Source organism: Lampris incognitus, chromosome 15 (assembly GCF_029633865.1).
Source record: "Lampris incognitus isolate fLamInc1 chromosome 15, fLamInc1.hap2, whole genome shotgun sequence".
In the NCBI taxonomy this organism is placed as follows: Eukaryota; Metazoa; Chordata; class Actinopteri; order Lampriformes; family Lampridae; genus Lampris; species Lampris incognitus.
In genome coordinates this window covers 26,325,713-26,349,683 of record NC_079225.1, presented here as the reverse complement: position 1 = coordinate 26,349,683, position 23,971 = coordinate 26,325,713, and the positions used below count along the sequence as shown (strand labels likewise).

At 44.6% G+C, this 23,971-nt stretch overlaps 1 protein-coding gene across 1 annotated transcript; it reads right to left on the bottom strand.

The window, feature by feature from the left end:
* Positions 1-692: 692 nt before the first annotated feature.
* On the bottom strand, positions 693-3,766 carry LOC130125351 (terminal nucleotidyltransferase 5A-like). The gene is made up of 2 exons (XM_056294907.1): positions 3,039-3,766; positions 693-1,628 (listed from the first exon to the last, which is right to left on the bottom strand). The coding sequence occupies exons 1-2, from the start codon at positions 3,444-3,446 to the stop codon at positions 813-815; spliced, it is 1,224 nt and encodes a 407-aa protein (XP_056150882.1). The 5' UTR covers positions 3,447-3,766; the 3' UTR covers positions 693-812.
* Positions 3,767-23,971: the final 20,205 nt, after the last annotated feature.

Here is a 23,971-nt window from a genome sequence, read left to right as displayed (position 1 = left end):
GGGGGGGGGGGGTTTGTAAACAGTGTCCAGTTCCTCATTTTTTGCATTGTTGGTGTTAAGAGTGTCTCACATCTCCTTTTCTACTGGTGCACATGGAATGGTTAGAAGGTCTTAATGTCTTCAGAAAAGTACTCTGCAATCCTTTACTGCATTCGTTTGTGTGTGTGTGTGTGTGTGTGTGTGTGTGTGTGTGTGTGTGTGTGTGTGTGTGTGTGTGTGTGTGTTGTGTGGTGTGTGTGTCTTTGAATGCGTCTTTGTAAAGTTAACAGGGTGCAGGTAAAGGTTTATCCTTTTGAGCATGGCTGTCCAAAATGTGTTGTGTCATGTTTCAAAAAACGTGACTTGAATGTATGGAGTGACCAAGCGTCCAGTCGGCTCAAGTCAAATCAGCGTTGGAAAGGACAGCCGAGTTGACCTCAGAGCATCCTCTCAGGATCAGCGTCGTTCTCTGGCTCCTCTCCCTCTGACCTCCTCTCCTCCTGCGCCTCCCCCCGGCTGTCTCCCCTGGAGAAAAGCTTTTCACACCTGCACTATGCCCAAATCCAAGTGCCTTGTCCTCTCTTCCCTGCCGTTCCCCTTTTTCCACCATTTGTCTCCAGGTTTTCCACTTCTCAATTTTCTTCTTTTGCCTTTTCTCCTCAAATTCCCATTTCAATGGAGAAGGGGAGCGCTCACCGTTACCCATCATCAGGGGTTTTCGTGGATAACAATTTTGCGAATTGCACAAAAACGGCAACCGGGCGAAAAAAGAACAAAAAAAAAGAATGACTCGGTGAGTGTGAATACGAGTAGGGGTGTGCACCGATGCACCTTTAGTTACAGGGCAACCAGGTGGCATACATGGGGTGGGGTGGGGGAGGTGGGTAATGTTGGGGAGGTGATGGGGGGCAGGAGTAGATGGGTTGGACCTGTGCCACAAAGTAGTTGCTGAAGTTGCCATCAGAGACATAAGGGGCCGGCTGGTAGAAGCAAGTGACATTGGCGGCATTGGGGATGGCGTTTTGCTCAGCCAGGACCCGTAATGCTAGCGCGGAGATGAGGCTCAGAGTCTGCCGCCTCTCGTGGCCCATCAGGCATACAGTGCTCTCCTGGACTACATTGTGGAGCGTGGCCAGATAGTCATACTTTCTGTCCTCCAGGCCCACAAAGTGGTTCTGCAGGTAGGACTCCAGCTTCCGCCGCTGCTCGCCCACCTCAGGGAAGTCGATGAAGAAGCGCGAGCACATGTAGCGCTGCAGCAGTTTCATCTCTGAGTCGGAGGCCGCGCGGAAACCCCGCACCAGCAGATGGCAGTACTTCAGCAGACCTCCACCCCGGATCTCTTCGGGACTCCTCGTGCAGATGAGGCGCTTGCGCAGGTGGTCGAGGGCGGCTGGGAAATCCCCATAGACGCTCTCGCCGAGTATGGTGGGGTGGAAAGTGGCAGCCATGGGGTGCTCTGAGCACTCGTAGAAGAGCAGAAGAGAGTCCAGGCGGATCTGGAAGGAGTCCACACTGAACTCAAACTGGCGCCGGAGAGAGTCAACAAACTTGAGCTCCACGTTTTTTCCACGGTTATTGGAGAGCGAGATGAGGCTCCAGCGATCTGAGTCATTGCACACCTTCACCATCTTTTGCACATATGCCTCCTAGGAAAAAAAAGTAGAAGCGATAAATCAGGCCTTTGTTACAAATACACAACCATACATTATCGTACTTTTGTGACGATACATATTCAGCGCATCTCAGACTAGGCTGATAAAGGGGTTGGAGTTCATGTTAAGTTTGAACTCAGTAACTATATGAGTCAGAAACTGATTTGAACAATCATATTGGCATAGAGTTTTATGGTCACACCCTCCCTGTAAGCCTCATAGTAGTGGGTGTCTCACCCTAAAAGTAATCCTAACCCTAACCCTAAGCCAAAGCCAAAAATGAACTTTAAATATCTGTATTCTCAGGAGTCTAGATGAAATTAGGAGTCTAACTCAATTTCCCCTCGGGGATAAATAAAGTATTCTGATTCTGAATCTCAGATATCATGGAAGTATTAGTTTATAGTATGGATTAATGTGTGCATTAAGCCTTTGGATGGATATTTAAATAGTTTTTGTTTTTTCATATTTATGGCTCAGTCCCACCCTTGATTTGTCTGAGATCAATGTATTTGCTAGTTAGCCATATTCCCTTTATCGGGACTGGTACAAAGTTAAAAAGAGATGCTAGGCCACAAAGAAAAAATGAGATACGTAAAGCATTGCCGGTCTTCATCTCTGGTCAAGAATTAATTTCATTCTCAAAGAGGGAACTTTGAAACTAAAATTCCTTCAACCCCCCCCTCCCCAAAAAAAAAAGAAAAAGGAAAAAAAGTCTACCATTTCTCCATCCTACCCCTTCTTCAGCATTAAAGTTGCATCACGTCTTCTGTCGTCTTATCTGTTGAAAGCACACAGATGCCTATCACAACGTGGCTGTGGGGCACAATATCTGTGGTTTTAGTTTTATGAGAGTGAATGATGGATGATCTTCTTTCGTGATGCAAAGTTTAAAAAGGCTAAAGATAGCTTTGAGTATAGGCTTCAATAAACAGACCCTAAATGGCACCACTGCGAGATTTTTTGTTTTTGTGTGGTCTTGCAGCCAGTTGTTCAGGTGGGCAGGAGTGTTGGTGGGTCATTATAAGCCCGGCTTGTCTTCAGTACTCAGGTACCTACTGAGGAATCCTCTTTGTATTGGAAACCCAACGTTTTTACTATATCTGCAGCCCGATCACTTGGCAGTTAGGGGCCTTTTCAAGGCGGATTTCGACGCTAACACTTTCCTGCGTTGAGCTGAATGTATGAGTGCATGTTAACATAGGGAGTGTTTGCACACTTGGTAGATGCAGCACACACCACTTCCTTCTGCATAAATCTGGTGAGCCTCACTTGAAATCTGACGTGCATGTGTAGCAGACATAATGAAAACAAAAGAGGCCGCAGTTTACACTGGAAACTGCACAGAGTAACGTCTAATGACACGACAAATACACGTGATTACCAGAACTTGTCTTATGATACCTTTAAGGTCACTGGCGTGATCTTTTCTTTGTTCACCCCTTCGGGTAAGAAGTCCAGAAGCGAGGCCAGGACTATATCCTTCACCATCTGAAACTCCATCTCCCCTTTCAGTTCAGCGCAGAATATCAAGTCCAGATCCTTCCAGCCCAGGCCGCTGTCCTCGTGCAGGACGTGGCTGGCCGCCGAGCCGTTCAGCCGCACCTCCCGGACGTGGATCCGCTTCTCCTCCATCCGACACCGGACCACCTTGACGATGTCGCGCGGCTTCACCTCCAGCGTGGGGAAGTTCCAGCGGCCGTGGATGGGGATGGAGCCGGTCAGGATCGCGTCCAGGCGCTGCACTTGCTCCCAGTTCAGCACGCTAAGGCTGATGCTCTCCCCCGCGGCCGATTTCCCCTTTTCGTCCATGCTGGTGAGAGGTAGATGCAGGGCAATGTAAACAGGAAAAACTCTGCCACTAACTCCGTCCTGTGCTTCGCTGCGAGATGGCGCGGCCGTCTCGACGCTCGGATAACGGCATCAGCTGGGAGGACTGGCCATGCAGTGCTGCTCATCACAATGAGATGCCGGACGAAAACAGCGTCTCCACACGGGGTGTGTAAAACTCGTTGGGTGGCGTTGTGGCTCTCCTACTTCTTACACAAGGTCTGGCAGTCCAGACTATTTCGATTCAGGAGTTGTCCAGCCGTGGGGGGTCATCTCTCTCCCTCTCTCTCTCTCTCTCTCTCTCTCTCTCTCTCTCTCTCTCTCTCTCTCTCTCTCTCTCTCTCTCGCTCTCGCTCTCTCTTGCTCTCTCGTTGTCCCGCGTCCGCTGGATCACTGTCACTGTGCGCTCCGCAAAAAAAATAAAATAAAAAGGAAACTCTGAAAGTGATGAGCCAGGTTTAAAAAACGGGTCCCAAATCGGCCTGATATACAGTATCTCAGCCTCTTCGAGTATCCGACACAGTCGCTGTCCCATACATAACATTCAGAAGCGTTTCCTCCACCGCTGAGGTTTTGCTCGTTTTTTTTTCTCTCGCCCGCTTTTACGCACAGACAGTTGTGCGACGTCTTCTCTTAACTGCAACTCTACACATCTTCTCAGCTTCTATTATGGCTAAAACCCGCATAACTACTTTCACCAGTCGTAAAAAGTGGTATATAGTCGTTTTAGGTCCCTTACATTTTGGCCGTTTTTCGCATACAGGCGCTGCGTAATGCCCCAACAGCGGTCCCGCTCCACAGCTGCCGGAGAAGCTCTGAGAAGTCCGCTTCCCCACAGAAGGAGCGGAGGGGCGGGGCGGGGCACTTTGATTGACACGGCAGCCCACTAATAGCTGTCGCAGCCTCCTACATTTTCGCGTATACTTTATATAGGCCAGTTATTAAAGGTTAGCAACTCTTGTTCCTACCGTATGTGAAGTACGACTGATACGACGGATCGGAAGTCGCTCCAGAGACTGCAGTAAAGCCTGCTTGTACCATCAGTGTTATGTTCATTAAACTAAACGGTATGCTTCTCTTAGACAGTCAATCAGCATAAACTTGCCCCTTGTATTGGAATTTGTAAGTACTTGTCTCATTTTGACATTTCAGAGATTGAAAAATAAATAAATGGAGTCACCATCATATCACCCTGTGTGATATGCAACAACAGCACAGCCTGTGCCTCTCTCTAGGTGGATCAGGGTGAATAGCATACAACTAAAGCCTTTTAGGGCTGCCCTATCTCTTCTCTTCATCTCTTGCTAGTTCTCTGCAGGCAGCATGCACTATCACAGCCCCACAAAGAAATTCATAAATGTGCCCAAGAGCTTGGCACCAATATGAACATGACTGGCGTAAAGTTCATAATAAAAAGTAAAAGATCCTACTAACCGTATGTGTGGTTGTGTGTATTTTTGTATCGTTTGACGCCTGAGAAACGCTGCCTTTCAGTAAGTAGGGTATATCTGTATATGTAGGGTATAGGCCATAGTCTCTAGTTAGGTTAGTTGTCATGGAGAATCCATCAGGACAGAGCTTCACCGGCACATCTGCGTCACTGCAGACGAGCCCATAAACCAGCTTACTGCAGATTACCCTGTGTGTGCAATCACACACACACACACACACACACACACACACACACACACACACACACACACACACACACACACACACACACACACACACACACACACACATACGCACAACTCAACTGGTCTACACACAGATAATGTGCTCTCTGTACCTCTTTAAAGTAAAATACTTGATGTCACTTAATAGCAGCTGGTTGGTGCTAAGGCGCTACTGCAGTGCTAGATGCAACAGGCTGTTAGACTTTTGTTTCATTATCAACTACATGTTTTATTGGAAGCTCATATTAGCTTGTATGCACATTTCCATAGAATGTGAACGTTGCAAAAGGTAGCCTGAGAGGTTATTCTGCGTGTGGTGCAACCAGGCCAGCTGGGGGACAACACGAATAAAATTCAAATGTGCATTTGATAAGAACATAGATTTAGAGGACCTCTGCAGGAAGGCAATAGATTAATCATACAAGAAGTTATAGCCTTTGGGATTGTACAGAAGTAGTTCGGGTTGTGACCGCAGAAGATACACAGCAAGATTCTTGCAAATGACCCTGATTAGTATCAACACCGGCCTCCAGTAATGGAAGATTTGAAACGGTGTCTAACAGAAATGCAGAAATCGAGTTGCTAGTCTGTCTCGCTAGAATATGTCTGGCTGGGGAAAAAAATGTTATCCCTTTTTGCCAGATAATCAATTGGCCTCAGAAAATTCAAATGAAAGAGTCCTCTTATTTTGGGAGGTATTCAAAATGGACTTTAAAATGTATTTTAACTTAGTCTGTTCTTAGATATATCGTACATGTAATAACATAAATCAGCCATGCAAGTAGCTGCAGTTAGAAGTAATAAGAGCTTCATTCCCGATAATCATTATTTTATTATCTTGATTTACTGTGCAGCTGAAAAGGCTGCACAGTAGACACATATTTTGATTTATTCATAATTTTACGATAACTTGATCGTCCCATGCCTATTTCTAAGTGCAGGGTTCTTAATGCATAGGCCATATTGAGGTGCCGCTTAACCACATAAGGTTACCATAAAGGCAACTCCAGCAGCATTTCGTCAGATAATACTACCAAGCACACTACTTTACAAATGTTTAAATCATAAGAGATTAGTCATTGCACGAGATTTATTCTGTTTTATGTCAATTTAGTCCAACAAACGATAAGTAAAGTTGTAGTGTCCATGAAAAGAGACGAGCCGAGTGACCCATGAAGACAATGCCTCTACCCCCAGTTGACACAAGAATGCACTCTCTGTCACATTCCTAACGTCCCCCATTCACCGATTGGCTCAATGTCTAGCTTAAAGCCACAGACCCTTTCCATGAAGTAGCTACTTACCTGACCTCTGACTTGACAAGTGGATGACACCTGCTTGGCTCCCAGTGTCTGACGACATCAGAGGATTGACGAGGGGATTTCAAACGGGCCCCTTGTCAGAGTGCCAAACCTATAAAATGTCCACATATGGAAACCAAGTTCTGTGGTTGTGCAAAGCTACCTGTAGTGTGGCCATTTCTGCAAATGACCTTGTGTGCACATGTGTGTGTGTGTGTGCGAGCGCACATGCATTTTTAAGAGTGTGCTATGTGTGTGTGTGTGCTTCAGTTTTCCAGTTCTGCTTGAGCGAGATGTCCGGACAGGCTTCTGTAAGCTCAGAACTGTGACAGTGAGAATATAGAAAAGCCACTGGTGGCGGAAATAAAGGCAGGTGACTGAATTGGTCAGCACATCCTGTAGTCTTTTGCCCCCTGCCCTCTGCATCCGCCCATCCACTTAGATGCTTATCTCTCTCTCTCTCTCTCTCTCTCTCTCTCTCTCTCTCTCTCTCTCTCTCTCTCTCTCTCTCTCTCTCTCTCTCTCTCTCTCTCTCTCTCTCTCTCTCTCTTTCTCTCTCTCTCTCTCTCTCTCTCCATCTGTCTAACTCTCTCTCTCTCTCTCTCTCCATCTGTCTAACTCTCTCTCTCTCTCTCTCTCTCTCTCTCTCTCTCTCTCTCTCTCTCTCTCTCTCTCTCTCTCTCTCTCTCTATCTGTCTGTCTGACTCTCTCTCTCTGTCTACCCTTTCCTCTATAATTCATCCCTTCCACCCTCTTAGCCACCATCCTTCCCTTCCCTCTCTGTTCCTCCCTTTCCTTTAAATATCCTCTTTTCCATCTTCTCTCTCACCGATTCCTCGACACAAGGAAGTTAATCATAAGATTACTGCGAGCCCATAACGGTATCTTATTTTATTTTATTTTATCTTATTTTATTTATAATGGCACTTGTTTCAAGCGTTGACATTGTTCTGTAAAAAAAACTGATTTTAAAGTATTTTTAAACGTGTCGAGAGAGGGTAAAGTTTCCAAGCGAAGGACGCCTTGCAGCTCATTCCAAGCTTGCAGGGCGTGAAGGGAAAAAGGCAACTTTACCCAGCTCTGCTGGCGTGGTTGGGACCATGAGGAGAATTTTCTCTGATGATCCAGAGTTATAGCTACTGGAGCAATATGTCAGCAAACTGGATATGAGCTGCACTAATTTACCCAGCAAAGCTTTTGCAAGAAGAATTACCGTCTGGGTTTTTTCTCCTTAAACACAGTCAAGTCCATTGAACCATTTCACATGAGTCAATGTGCACGGACGCTCACGAACCACAAGGCAGCATGATTGACTACATCCAGTTTTTGTTTTTGTTTTTTCTTAAAGAGATGAAAATGCATGCATATAAATTACATCACCATAGTCTAATACTGACTAATCTTTTTCTGGCAGTAAAATCTGTGTTTTCTCTAATTCTCCCTTTTCCGTCTGGCTCTCTTCTGCTCTCTAACTTGTATTTTACAAACCCATCAGTTGTTAATATGTAATTAATCTCTCGTTGCCGCTGGACATTTCATTCTGCTCCTCTACTCTCCATTCACCCTCAAATAAAACCTCCCCTGCTCCCACCACTGTGGATTGTGGAGGAAGTAAATGCATATACAAGGACCACTGTCATCTGAAAATGAAAACAGAAACTTTTTTCTTTCTTTTCTTTTTTTTCCTTTTTTTGCAATTGCGAAAAGACTCAGTGAACTGATAACAGACTTTGTGGAACATAGAGATGACTACTGGATGTTGCGTAGAGGAGAGAACATAACACTGTTAATGGGTAAAAAGACAACTTGATTGTGATATGACCGACACTGATGTTATGTAAAAAAAATCCTTGTACACAATCTGCAAATACTCACCTTTATCCTATAGTGAAACATTTCTACCCTGATGGGAGGGGCCACACAGTGGCGCAGTGGTTAGCGCAGTCGCCTCACAGCAAGAAGGTCCTGGGTTCGAGCATCAGGGTACTTTGGGGGTCATCCCGGGTCATCCTCTGTGTGGAGGTTGCATGTTCTCCCCATGTCTGCGTGGGTTTCCTCCGGGTGCTCCGGTTTCCTCCCACAGTCCAAAGACATGTAGGTCAGGTGAATCAGCTGTACTAAATTGTCCCTAGGTGTGAATGTAGGTGTGTGTGTGTGCCGGCCCTGTGATGGCCTGGTGGCCTGTCCAGGGTGTCTCCCCGTCTGCCACCCAATGACTGCTGGGATAGGCTCCAGCATCCTGCGACCCTGAGAGCAGGGTAAGCAGTTTAGATAATGGATGGATGGATGGATGGATGGATGGATGGATGGATGGATGGATGGATGGATGGATGGATGGATGGATGGATGGGAGTGATCTCTTCCAGTAGGACAATGCCCCCATCCACAGGGCATGTGGGGTCTCTGAACGGTTTGATGAGGATGAAAATGACATACATCATATGCTATGGACCTCACATGTCCCCTCCAACTTGTGAAAAACATGAAGTTGTCCCCGCCCCCCCAATAAATTATTTCTAAATAAATTATGTAATTGAGAATATGTATTTAATAGAAACCAACTCCAATTTTGAAACAACATAAACACAACACTTTTTGAAGGTTTTGCTCACATCTCCCGTACATATCCTTCTCAGTGGTCTGAACTTCTGCATATACTAAACGAAGCGGGAATTTGAGAGATGAACTTAACTGTTTACTTCATCCTGATACTTGTACTTGCTATTAGACAACAGTTCCTGTAGCACATCTTCAGCGAGTCTAGTGGCTGGCATGACTGGTGACTGCTAGGACCGCAGGATAGTCCTGTAAGTAATTTTGTTCAAAGATAAAGTCTTGCCATCTATAGAATAAAAGGTTTAAAAACGAAACCAAACTGTGTTTATCACCTCAAGTGAATTATCCTCAGCCAGATCCATATTAAGACTAGCTTGCTAGCTAGTTACATTGATCATACCCGCAAAACTTCCAATAGCCCAGGTGTGTATTTGTTTGAGCAGCTTAGCGCACCCGGCCTTTATTAGAGGCAGGCTGTTATTTGAGACATGTCTCTATACTGTAGTTTTATTCATTTAAAATTCTCATTCCTGTTTCTGATGGTGAGTGTTTAAAGTGGATGTGGAGGAGCTACATCTTACATGGTAACAAACGTCTAGCTAACATAACTGCTTATTTAGCTATTTAAATGTGTCAGCTCACATTAGCTAGCTACTGTGAATTTATGCTAATGTTATTATAGCCTGCAGTAGCCCACATTAACACTCATTACTCATTATGGCATTTATTAGCCTTATATTGGAGTTAAGTTAATGTATACTAATTGCTTCCAAGATTAACTTCCACTATGTAAGTGGGAAGACACCTGTAATATTACAAATGCTAGCTGATAAATTCCTCATAGAAAATGAATGAAGGGCTAATATAAATGTTCATTAACTGAGCCATTAGACAGCAATAGTAAAACAATCTGTGGGGGGCTGCAGCCGCAACACAAAGAGAGACACCGATGAGGAGTCTCAGGTAAGGTTTCACAGTTGTTCAATGTCTATGCCCCCTTAAGTTTTAATGGGAGCTGCGCCCTTGCTTCAACCAGACAACCAAAGATGACTAATTGGTGAAATCAGCTGATGTTGTGTTGGATTGGAATGAACAACCCATGGTATATGATAGTGTACCACTTCTCAAGGCAACGGTCGAGTTCTGCACATCTGGCGGAGCTCTATCACTAACAGCTGTTTACTCTTCCCTTTCCTAGAGGGAGCTGGCAATTGCAGTTAACTCCCATCTCTCCGTAATGGCCTAGAATCCATATCTCTGTTACAAACATTTCACTCCCTTTCCCTCCTAAATCAAACCCTATTTTCCTGCAACTTTCACTTTCACCTCTGCTAAAAAATTAAAAAAAATCTCTAACTCCCACTTTTTGTCTTCCAAGCATTTTTCTATCTTACATCATATTAGAGGTGCATAAATGGCTTATCAAACATATCATCAGAGAGCTATGGCTCTACATTTTACACTACTTACACCTAAAATCTACAGCCTAGATTTGGAGGAAATGAGCCAAGAAAAGGTTTGTTTGGAACTCGGTGATGGTGAAACAGCCCAAGGTTTTAGTGGTTGGTGGAATCACTGATTCAGACTGATTAGTTTTTAGCTTTTATGCAAGTTGGTTTTTATTTTATTTTTAGAAATATTGTTTGTATGGACACACAGAGAGACAGACACATAGATGGATAAATACATTCACATTTGGCAGAATCATTTATCCAAAGTGGCTTTACCACAGAGTCAGAAATTTGCAAATATATCTGTGTCAACCTAGACATCTTAGATTACTGAATAGTAAGAATGCATGTGATAGCAAATGTAATTAGTGTAGGCATGTAACACATAGATCACCAATACTGAAACAGATAATAGCAAGGGACTGAAATAACAACTTAGCTGGACAAAAGATAGACTGATTGATGGATTGACATGCCCTCGGGGGGTGAATTAATTAATTGTAAAGCACTTTGAGTGGCTGTTGCAGCTAGAAAAGTGCTATATAAGATACAACTTGATTGATTGATTGATTGATTGATTGATTGATTGATTGATTGATTGATTGATTGATTGATTGATTGATTGATTGATTGATTGATTGATTGATTGATTGGTTGGTTGGTTGGTTGGTTGGTTGGTTGGTTGGTTGGTTGGTTGGTTGGTTAAAATTGGCCATGTAAAAATATTGACTTATTCTCCAGCTACATGGAGATGGCCACAATGAGAACACCAACAAAATAAGATATCATCAAAATGACTTTTGTTTTTTCAGTTTTTAGTTACTCAATCCACATTGTGTGTTTGCCTTACAACTTTTGAATCTATTAATTAGAACAAGTTGTTCTGTTAAACTCAGACTTTTAGAGCTTATTAAATTAGTGTAACTGTTCCTTTTCAGTTTTTAGATAATAATTATTCTGTAGTGGATTACATCTTTAATGTAACAGTCCCCGTTCTCCACATTTATGGACAGAGTCCTATATTTTCCCTCACAGCCCCTTGACACACACAGATGCAGAGTACAGAGATGATGATGTGGAAAAACTCCATCTTGCAAGTTAGGCCTGAGCCTAAACATTGTTAGAAATCTGTGAGAAACTGCTCCAATGCTCATTTGCATAATGTTGTAATTGCCATTGCAGAACATTGAAACCATAATATACAACTATTATGCTAGCAGAATCTTATACCACTTTTAACATTACAACTTCTACTAGTTATTATACTTATTATATTACTTATTATATTATATGTATTCTTATTATTATTATTATTATTATAGTACTTTTTATATGGCCCTAGGAGGTATGCTGTCATTCTAGATCATATCTACAGCAAGTTCCTGTTCTCAAGACTCTATTTGCAATCAGGTTTAACTCTGACCCTAATGAGAAACCTCTGTTGACCCCAACCGTCCTTGTGGAGCATGCTCAGTAGCGTAAGCCCCCACTAAACGGCTCCATAGCCGCTAATGAGATTCGCTGCCATGCCCTGCCCTGCTGCACCACTCCTGGGAGGCACTCCGCTTCCGTGGGTGTGTGCGTGCGTGCGTGCGCTATTTGTGTGTGTTAAGTTTTAAAAGAAATACATGTACAGACGTTAAGACACAAATGATGCAGATGCATTATTCTTTAACAGTGCAAGATGTTATCTGTGAGGGATTTTCCGACTCATAAACAGTTGGCCAACTTAGCAATGCTTACAAGTTCAAATGGTCTCACTCACTCACGCGTGTGTGCACGCGCACACGCGCGCACAAACCATGGCAGACTGCTGTATTTCCACGTTCTCTCAACTGCTGTTTTACAATCAAATGTCAGCATTTTTGAGAATAGCTCATGAAAACCATTTTCTTATATGACCGCTGCTTCACGATCTGTCCACGCTTGCAAACTGGGCTTGAGTCATGATAAGAGTTTTCCTCTGAGGCTAGCAAACACAGAGGTGAAAAAACCCAACCTAACAAGAGACAAAAAAACAAAACAAAAACACCAACAACAACCCTCACTCCTGATGTCGGTCTGATGCTCGACTTCCTGTTTAGTTGCGCGGTTGGAGGTGTCAAAACAGTATCAATATTTTCACGTTACTCTTTTCGAAAGAGACATTTCCCACGCTGGCTCTCTCACGCAGCTTGCAGCCACGCATGCCCGATCATACCCCCTGCCCATACTCACTATCTCACTCACTCACACTCACTCACTCACACACACACACACACACACACACACACACACACACACACACACACACACACACACACACACACACACACACACTCCCCTTTGCAGTGTAGCTGCCCTCTGTGGACATGTGCCTCCTACTAACACAGACAGTGGGATATTATTGCAGACCTTTTAAACCTCTTGAGGAGTCATAACGTAGCCACTATGAGTATGCACACGCTTGCACTTCACTTCTATACATTTCCACAACCCAGAGATCAATCTCTCTTCCCCTTTTTTGCGCTTCCTTATTACTCAACGCTGATTGTTGTGCTGGTATGTGACCAGAAGTAACCTTCACTGCACTCTTTCATGACCCATAAAGAGGAATTGTGAGACCCAGCCTCGGGTCGAAGCCGCTCCTCATACGCTTTGTAATGGCGTGCTGGTACGACTGCGCCATCTGCTGGTAAAGCAGACCGCTGGCGCCTCACTGACAGCAGAAGACGTTTTAATAAGGGGCGCTCCTAAAGCCTGCAAGGGGGCGCTCTTTTCCCACGAGTTACGTGCGGTGTTTCTGTTTCATTCCTTTCCTTTCTTTCACTCTTTCTAACTCTTCTGTTCTCTCTCTCCCACCCTCCGCGTTGCCTTACTCAGTAATATTCCCCCCCATGCTGGGGTGATCTCTGAGTGATGTTTTCATGAGGTGGGTACAAACTTGTGTTACTGGAAAAGCCGTTTAATTCCTTGCATGGTATTTGGCTGAGTTTCTTTTCCAGGGATTTTTTTCTGAAAAGCTGACAAGGCCAAAGCATCTTAGCGAAACATACACGAATAAAATAAAATCTATCTTTATAGAGTTGATCCCATCTGATTCCCCACGGTCACATCCAACTCCACACAATCGCTTCTTTATTATTCAGACAACGTGTCGCTCTCTCTCTCTCTCTCTCTCTCTCTCTCTCTCTCTCTCTCTCTCTCTCTCTCTCTCTCACACACACACACACACACACACACACACACACATCCGTCTCTCTGTCTTTCTGTTTCCCCGTCTTTCCTCTCTCTCTCTCTCTCTCTCTCTCTCTCTCTCTCTCTCTCTCTCTCTCTCTCTCTCTCTCTCTCGCTCTCTCTCTCTAACCCCACACACACACATGTCTGTTTGTTTGTCTGTCTGTCTGTCTGTCTCTCTCTCTCTCACACACACGCACATCCGTCTCTGTCTGTCTGTCTGTTTCCCCGTCTCTCTCTCTCTCTCTCTCTCTCTCTCTCTCTCTCTCACACACACACAGACACACACACACACACACACACACACATCCGTCTCTCTGTCTTTCTGTTTCCCCGTCTTTCCTCTCTCTCTCTCTCTCTCTCTCTCTCTCTCTCTCTCTCTCTCTCTCTCTCTCTCTCTCTCTCTCTCTCTCTAACCCCACACACACACATGTCTGTTTGTTTGTCTGTCTGTCTGTCTGTCTCTCTCTCTCTCACACACACGCACATCCGTCTCTGTCTGTCTGTCTGTTTCCCCGTCTCTCTCTCTCTCTCTCTCTCTCTCTCTCTCTCTCTCTCTCTCTCTCTCTCTCTCTCTCTCTCTCTCTCTCTCTCTCTCTCTCTCTCTCTCTCTCTCTCTCTCTCTTCTTTTTCACGATGGTATCATCTAATTTGGTTCAGGGATTCAGGCTAATGCTGGCAGTGGATGCATTACCAGGCCCATCTGTTGGCTGCATATTCAGAGACAGCTGAATATGAGTCATATAGGTTGCATGGTTAATATGACTACAAACACTCACCGTCTCGTTTTTTTGTTTTTTGTTTTTTGTTTTTTTTTACAAATGTGCAGCTAAGATATTTCAAAAGAAAAGACAAAATATGGACCGAATATTCAGAATCATGAGATTTATACTCATTTAAAAGCCACATTTCACAGTTGTGCAGTATTGACTGCTTATCTGCTTGGAGGGCTGTGACTCAGTGAGGGCCTGTGTCTGCAGGACTGGTTAAGTGCGGATCACTCCTGTTTCATGTCTGTGTGGTAGATGGCCAAAATGATCGGTTGCATGTGTGGGGAAACAGATTGCTTCTCCTCGGCTTTGTTTTTTGACTCTCTCCGTTGATTTAAGGCCACGTTGATGCAAAGGTGAATCTGCTGGCTCTTTTTTTGCCAGGGCCACATTTTCTGCGTGCGAGTCGTCTTTGTTGTTTATATGTGGCTGCAAGTAAGCAGCCAAAAGCATCATTGTTGGAGTATGTGCTCTCATATGCTGTCATGGAGGAATTACTGTCTCAATATTTCTTACAGTGCAACATGTGCGTCTGCTTTTTTTGTGTGTTGTGCAGTGTGTGTGTGTGTGTGTGTTCTGTGATACACCATTGAATGATCAGGATCAGTGTTATGTAGATGAGTACCTTTATGAGTGTTCTGTATGCCTTCATACGAATTGGGTAAAAGATATTTCCTTCCCATTGTGCAGTGCTCAGGATGAGCTCTGCACTTGGCGACGGCAAGAAAAGCTTTCCTCAACGCACGCGCACACACATACACATCTGAAACGTTTTAGCAAACTTCTCTTGTTCACAATTCACAATGAAGGGAATATGTCCCCACTCCTCAATGATGTGCCGACATCATAAAGCAACACACGCACACGCACAAGCACACTCATTCATCCATCCATTCATTCATCCATTCATTCTTGCACTTTATTTAAACAGGTGGTTGCACTGAGATCGAGATGTTCATTTAAAAAAAAATCCCGTGAAAACAAAACCTATTGAGCACGAGACATCTACAGAAACCATACAGAAGCATTGCGAAATTAAAGATGGATGCAATTCCAGACACACAAAATCTTTTTTTTTCTTCTTTTTTGTTGAGTTTGTGACAGCTCGCATCAGTTTCAGACTTGGCTCCTTGATCGTTGCAACAGCTATCCGCTGGATTACCGAGAAACAAATGGGCAAGATGGCGGGGGACACCCGCCTCCATCTGCTTGGTTTAGTCAGACACTGGGGAAAGCCGAGCAAGGTGATGTGGCAATCCTTTGTTTTTTTTTCTTTTTCTATTTTGATGTTTTCTTTCCACCATGGTGTGTGTGGTCAGTTAGCTGGCAAACTGCTCTGACATGAAAGGTTAGGGTGGAGCTCTTTTCCTCGCCCCTCTGTCTCCGTCTGTCTCTCTGCTAGTGCAACATGGTACGTGTGGACGATGTCAGTCAGAATGAGGGAGGTGTTGGAGGAAGGATGGGGGGGAGGGAGGAGGGTGGGGTCAGAATTTGACAGGATGAAATATTATGTAAGGATGCAAGAGAGTGAGCATTTCACAAGATGAGGGGAGGGGGGGGTAAAGACGAAGACGAGGGGATTGAACGCCACAAGCAAGAAATGAAGAGGAGGCTGTGTGGTGGAGTGAAGGATGAAGAGCGAGAGAAAAGAGCTTACTCAAGCGCCAGAGAGCCAAGTCACCGACCCACATATGAAGCAACCAACCAGCTGGGATCATCCAAACACTGATGTCACGTCCCACAGCTTTTTCAGATTTATCTCACATGGAAATGCTTTATTTCCAGGGTCCTCCTCTCACCCCGGTACACTCTTCCTCTCTACCATATTTAAAGTTTCTTACGTTCCCTATCTTACGATTTACTGTTTTGTTATCGCTCCCTTCTTCCTCCTTCCACTCAAACTGACCTCATTTTTGACTTCTGCTCACACCTCCTCTCGAACAAAGCAAATAAAGAAATGCCAGACACACACAGCTTTGGGATATAATGTTAGTTTATGGAGGTGTAAGTGTCAAATGTATGATTTTGTCGTAAAACGCTGTTGTTTCTTGGCTACGTCAGGCGTAGAAGGTGCAAACTGTTCGGCTGTCGTTTTTTTTTTTGCCCGAAGAATGTCTTGTCTTTTGCGTGCGTGCGCGTGTGCAAGTGTGTGTGCGTGCACATGTTTATGCGATTGTACGCATGTCTTGCCAACCAAATCCTTCTCTTCTGTTCATCACTACATTCTGCCAGGTCTCGTGAACTTCTCGTCAATCATTGGTGATTTTCTGAGCCAACTGATGTATTGTGGCGAATCGGGGGGGGGGGGCAGTCCGGGAGACCGTCGCCACAGCCGGGACGCGACCTCGTGTGTCCCGCTCCGCAAGCGACAACGTTAACCAGTCGACTAATGAGTCCGACCCATTAGTCAAGGACCAACGTGTCTACTTATCCATGCACGTTACAGCATAATGTTCTCAGCTCTAGACTCGTCCCGAGAAGGCAGAGGAGGGAAAGCATTATTACATCAGGTGCTGCAAGTTGTCTCGAAAATAATGGCCGTGTGTATATCATCATAGTCTTTCCTGTTTATAGTGAACAGAACGGACAATTTGTGGATGTTTGTTGTCAGAGATCAGCGCCTTTGTGTGTGTGTGTGTGTATACCAGGTTTTTCTATCCTAATGGGGACCAAATGTCCCCATTAGGATAGAAAAGCCTGAAACCACCTACCTTGTGGGGACATTTTATGAGGAAAAGGGTCTATTTTAGGGTTAGCTAGGACTTGGGTTTAGGGTCCATCCATCCATCCATTGTCTGAACCGCTTATCCTGCTCTCAGGGTCGCGGGGATGCTGGAGCCTATCCCAGCAGTCATTGGGTGGCAGGCGGGGAGACACCCTGGACAGGCCGCCAGGCCATCACAGGGGTTTAGGGTTCAGGTTAGAATTAAGATTAGGTTAAGGTTAAGGTAAGGGTTAAGGTTAGGCATGTATTTATGATGGTTAAGGTTAGGGTTAAGGGCTAGGGACTGAATATAGTCAATGAAGGGTCCCCACAAGTATAGGCAGACATGGTAAGTGTGTGCGTGCGTGCGCGCGCATGTGTCAAGTCCGTTTTATTTATCAAGCCCATTTAAAACAACAAACGTTGACCAAAGTACCTTACAAAGAGATTAAAATGATTAAAATCGAACAAAAAATGCAGGAACGATTAAATCAGAACACAGACATAAACAAATAAGAGAAAATAAATGAAAAAAAGCATAGCATCTTGGTAAAATCATAACGCAGGCCGCACTGCACAAACAACAAATAGAAAAACAAATAAAAGCCAGAGAGTGGTCAGGCATATCAACCCAATTTCCCCTTGGGGATGAATTAAGTATTTCCGAGTTTGATGCTGATTCTATGAGGGGGCTAAAGGAAAGAGATGCGTCTTTGGAAAGGGTAGTAAAAATATCAACGAAGGGTTTTTTAACTGGGCGCTTGGAATGAAGAGCAGTGATTGGTCAGCAGATCTGAGGGGGTCTGGAGGTGGAATGGGATGAGCAGTTCACAGATGTAACCTGGTGTGTGTGTGTGTGCGTGTGTGTGCGTGTGTATGTGTGTGTGTGTGTGTGTGTGTGTGTGTGTGTTGGGGGGATAAGAATTAAAGCAGATGGAATATCTTTCTTTAAAAGTAATTAGTGGGCAGATTGTGAATGCTGAGTTTGGCCAAAACCCACGCTTGATCTAGTTTGCTGATCCAACACTTGATATCACCTTTGCAGTATACTCAGTCAGCATCCAACAGTTCTTCAAACCTGTCTTCGGAAGATTAAAAACACATTTTGCTTTAGTATACCTGCACGTTATCCATCCCACTCTCATTCACCACCTAAGCATTTGATCGTTGCCCCCTTGTCACGCGGAAAACCAGCCAATGAAAAGCGTATCTATTTAAAGGAAGAGTAATTCAGCAGAATGGGAATATGGTCAAAGTCTAATGCCACATGAAAGGCAATAATGTCCATGTGTTGGGCCCAAAACTTGAATTGGAACAGCCAGATTAAGATCAGCAGCTGCTTGCTATTTCAATTCGTCATTTCTTTTTGTCAGACTCTTCAAACATCTACAGTTCAAGTATTGATGTCAACAGTATATAAGAAATATGGACTTTTGTTCTCCCCTCTGGAATATGGACTTTTGTTCTCCCTCTGGAATATGGATTTTTGTTCTCTCTCTCTAACTCTCTTTTTATTTTTCTCTGATTCTTTCAGACTCTCTCTGTCTGTACTTCCTGACCTCTTTTTGCTCAGTGTAATGAAGATTAACTGGCATCTATCTGTAAGCATGAATCCTCACAACTTATTTTCAGTATAATTCTTTTTGACACTGTGACACTGGTATAAGATACATGCTATTTTTCCCTTCTCCATTAGGTATAGACGGTGGCGGAGTGGTTAGCGCGGGCGCCTCACAGCAAGAAGGTCCTGGGTTCGAGCTCCGGGGTTGTCCAACCTTGGAGGGTCATCCCGGGGCCGTCCTCTGTGTGGAGTTTGCATGCTCTTCGCGTGGGCGTCGCCCCACCTGCCGCCCAATGACTGCTGGGATAGGCTCCAACATCCATAAGAGCAGGATAAGTGTGCAGGTAATGGATGGATGGATGGATGGATTTGGTATCGACTGGCACTGAAAGCAGATTTAAAGGGTAATTGTGTTTTTTCTTTCACAACCAGGATCTGATTTTCGTAGATTGTGCCATCGTGCGTATTGGTCAGAGGCGAAACTACAGGTAATGCAGCTGCATTGGGGCCCCCAACAGTTTAGGGCCCGCACGCATGGACCCCTCTTTATCTACAATTTACAATTTCATTTAGAGGACGCTTTCATACAACGCGACGCACAGAGCCCTAGAAAGAGAGAGTTGCGTCAACTCCGTAGACGTCAATGGGCCAACAACAATGGCGGATCATGGGAGCCCCGGATAGTTCCAAACAGTGCGACCCGGAGCAACAGGATTTCTATGGCGAAGGTATGTTTCTCGCATTAATCAAAGGTTAATTTACAGGTAAGAAGCTACAGTTGACATTTTAATGATGACCATTTTACAAGCACGTTTGAGTCAAATTAACGATGTAATCTAAAGCGTGACAGCTCGTCAATTCCTACACATGCGCATAGAGTATGTGTCACGTTGGAATACATCTATATCTATATATAAATGTAAAAATCTGAAAATATTGGTTAGTAGTTATCAGAAATCGCGGCTAAGCAGTTCATTTAAATGACCCGCCAAGCTTCGTTTGGAACTATTCGGTGGCTACATGAACCACGTGACCCTCTCGCGTTCTGACCCCTCATTGACGCAACTCTCTCTTTCTAGGGCTATGGCGACGTACATCTAAGAGTTCATAACAAGCAAGGCTCTAGTCAGGAGGCGACAACGCAAATGTAAAAAAAACCAGGTTCAAGCCAGTGCACAAAGGCTAATGTGCATAAAAGCACATTTTCTAAATTATTATTTTAGTTAAGCTGGTTTTTTTATCTCACCTCTTGTATCAAACATCTCGAGCACTGAGTCTACGGTATACGATATGGTCAAAAATGTGCGAGGTGTCCCCGCGCGTAATTACGGACATGCGCACTACTGCGTAGCAAAATCCACACAGAAGAGCTAGCTAGCTGGCGAAGCGTCCGGACTTCACATAGCGAAAAGCCCGGAGAGTGCGTCTATGATGTAAGTAGGACTTATTGATTCATTATTTGACTAATAATCAAACTACATATTTATGTTTATAAGACCTATGCACAGACATGCGTGCGGGTGCGCTGTCACCCATTATTTTTTTCATCTGTTATTGTGCTCCGACAACAAATTTTGTTAAGTAGGCTAGTCGATCATTATCGTGGCCTTGCTGTCATGAGTCCTCCTCGGCGGTCTCCTAGTAATCGTTTCATTTAGGCGTCAACTGTGCGGTGCATTTCGCTGTCGCTGGTCGTTTTAAAGCTGCGTGCTTTCACTCGTTTCATTCGCTACTGACTTGACGTGATGTTACGTCTGATTGTGATGGGCAGGCCGGGGCCCGCTTTGACCATCTTTGGGGCCCGGCGCTGACTCGTTACGCCTGTGATATTGGCTATGGTATAATTTTACTCACCGGCTTCATTTTGTAGAGTTTGGACACCGGACCATTGCTAGACACAGCTTCATAACCGCATCTTAAGGTGCCATAGAACAGTGTTTCCCAACCCAGTCCTCAAGGAACCCCTATCCTGCAGAGTTTCTTTGCAACCCTGAATAGGTACCTGTTTGTAGTTATTCAACCAATCAGCAATGAATTATGTCAGATGTTGCACACCTTGCATAATTAAGTGCTGTGAGATGTTTGGTTGAGTAAGTACAAGCAGGGCTACCTATGCAGGGTTACAATGAAAATCTGCAGGATAGGTGTTCCTTCAGGACTGGGTTGGGAAACGCTGCCATAGAATACAATCGGTAAACTTGTCCTTTCAACAACAAAAAAACTCCCCAAGTGCCTCAGTTAAACTATGTACATCATTTCCCATAATCTATGACTTATGATTAGCACTGACTGGGTAGTTCATCAATGATTACTACTACCTACAGAAAGTAGAAGCCCGGTAAGTGTAAGCCGGTCACTCCTGCAAGCTGAGCCAGGATGTGGCTCTGTAATAAGGTGGACAATTGTTTATAATGATGGACATTTTGGGTCATAACATTTAACCTGTACCTTTATTTTCCCTTCCAAATACGTGTAGATAATTGAGTTAAATTGGATTTGTCGAGGCGGCACGGTGGCGCAGTGGTTAGCTCGGTCGCCTCACAGCAAGAAGGTCCTAGGTTTGAGCCCCGGGGTAGTACAACCTTGGGGACTATCCCATGTCGTCTTCGGTGTGGAGTTTGCATGGTCTCCCTGTGTCTGCGTGGGTTTTCTCCCACAGTCCAAAGACATGTAGGTCAGGTGAGTCAACCATAGTAAATTGTCCCTAGGTGTGAATCTGTGTCAGCCCTGTGATGGACTAGTGGCCTGTCCAGGGTGTCTCTCCATCTGCCGCCCAAAGACTGCTCAGATAGGCTCCAGCATCCCGTGACCCTGAGTTGGATAAGCGGTTTGGATAATGGATAGATGAATGGATGGATTTGTCGAAACATTTCTGGCGCTCATGCTCAATTGCCCCATAAGACACTGTTTTAAGTCTGTGTCTGGCAGTGGTCTCATGTCCACAGTCTCCAAAATAAAGCCAGTGGGTAAAATGCTATGTAACTGACATATATGATGGCATATCAGTTATCAAAAAGCTATGAGAATAAGACCCAGAATTATCCTGTGAGGGACAGCAGAGGAACTGAAAATACCGTCAGTTCAAACTAAAGGATCTTTTCAGCAGTTTGGTGGGAGTATCCAGATTTAGTACAAGGGCGGAGGCTAAAATATGTGTAATGACTGCATCTGTAACTATTTATGCATCTATCTGGTAAACACAAAACGATGATGAATATTCCTTGTTCCCTTACGACATGGATAAAAAAATGGGATTGACAGAAAGTGAGAGGGAGTGGGTGAAAAGGGGGTGACAACTATGGATTTAAGTGACTGGAGGAGAGGGCAGAAGGAGAATGGTGAAAGAAAAAGAAAAACAAGCTGATCGATTGGCTGTAACTCAAGTGGTTTGTCTGTTGTGCGACCTGGAAGATAAGACCTGGCAAAGAGGCCAGCTATCTTTCTCCAAGAGTTGGAACCAGATGGAGACCAAAGGGAAGTAGAGAGAGAGAGAGAGAGAGAGAGAGAGAGAGAGAGAGAGAGAGAGAGAGAGAGAGAGAGAGAGAGAGAGAGAGAGAGAGAGAGAGAGAGAGAGAGAGAGAGAGAGAGAGAGAGAGAGAGAGAGAGAGAGAGAGAGAGAGAGAGAGAGAGATGGCATGGAGAGAAAAGCAAACAGCAGAGGGTTTGACTGGCTGACTCCTGTGTCATTATGTGTTGAGCATGAAGCCTTAACATTGCCAAACTCCCTCCCACCATCTCACATGACTGGGTGAGGTTTTCCAGTCCACCGCTCAAACAGTGAATCCCCTCATTTAAGAACCATTTAGAGAGCCATAACACTGCAAATAAGCATGATGGACATTTAGGGGAGAGAGGGGGGGAGTGGGAGAGAGAGAGGGGGGCGGGAGGGAGGTGAGAGGAGTGAGAGCGAGATAAGAGAGAGAGAAAGATGGGATCCCGCTCTTCTGCTTTGAAGAACGGGGAAGTCCATCTCCCTCTCAGAGAACATAAATTCACTTCTGCCGTTCAGATGATCCAAAAAATGTCTGTTTAATACTCTGCTGAGCGCTTTGAGGGGAAATTTTCCTCGCTGCTCAACCCACCTCCACACAGAGGTCCCAGTACCAGGGCCAGCTACAGGCCACTGCCTCTGGAGCTGATAAGGATTCTGCCCAGGTCCATCCGAGACATCAGCAGGACAGATGCTTGCTGTCATCAAAGCTTCAAGCCAAATCTCCCTTTCGAGGGTCTGATCCATCATAGCCTCCCCTGCTGCCATGTGTATTTTACTTGGTTTACTCTGTAGTGTACAGTATACAGGCTACATACATACAATGCCAATTAACCTGGCACTGCTTGATGCTATGGCATAATACAAGTCACCACTCTCTGGAGCACGTCCTCAAGCCTGTGACAAATGTTTGTCACTGGCTTGAGGATGATTGAAAGCATTATTTTTTGCTTTGCATATCAGTTTCTTCTTTCAAAGGATTTTATCTCCATGCGAGCAGGCTGGGCTGAGGTTCTGGTACCAAATCCTCAGATGTCTGTAGTGGTCTTGGGGTGGAACCATGGTGGTTTGTGCATGACTCATTCTGGGCAAGAAACATTAAAAGATGAGAGTAAATACAACAAGAGCACAATGGGGTGACCCGTGTCATAACAAAGAGTCTGTTAATGGAGAGGATGGACCACACACTATGATAAGAGCTACGGGCAGACGGGTGCATAGACAGAAAGAAATACACACACACACACACACACACACACACACACACAACAAATACATATACCAAACTTACAGCAGGCTGCCAACCCAACAAACGAAAGCTAACACAGATGTACATCTGTTTTGATTTGGAGCTGTAGAGAAATTAAACCTGCCAAAGTGATAACTTGATGACACTAACAGCCGAGACACGAGCCGCTTTGTTTATCAGTACTCTAGCAGTTGGGGTTTGAGGAGGCTGAGTGGCATGTAGGCTGTGGTGATTCTCTCTGAACTCATTACATGGTTTGAAACATAATGATAGAGGTTTTGTTTTTTTTTTTTGCCTTCAAGTCTCCTAAGGCTTGCCAGGGATACATAGGACAGTGAGTTCACGTTGCATTTCCTTTGCTGATCGCAATCAAAATTAATATGGCAGCATCAAGATTGATCTGCATATAATACATTTGCAAGAACTGCATGCAGGGTTTCTTGAGTGGATGACAAACCTGCAAAGTTTGCATCCTCGTGAGCATATCATTTTCTGAAAAGCAGTCAAGATGCATGATATCCCTTCTTAAGACA

Coding starts and splice junctions, on each gene's coding strand:
- LOC130125351 (XM_056294907.1), bottom strand. CDS start 3,446: ATGGACGAAAAGGGGAAATCGGCCGCGGGGGAGAGCATCAGCCTTAGC. Junction 1,629..3,038: donor TCACGCCAGTGACCTTAAAG/GTATCATAAGAC, acceptor TTTTTTTCCTAG/GAGGCATATGTGCAAAAGAT.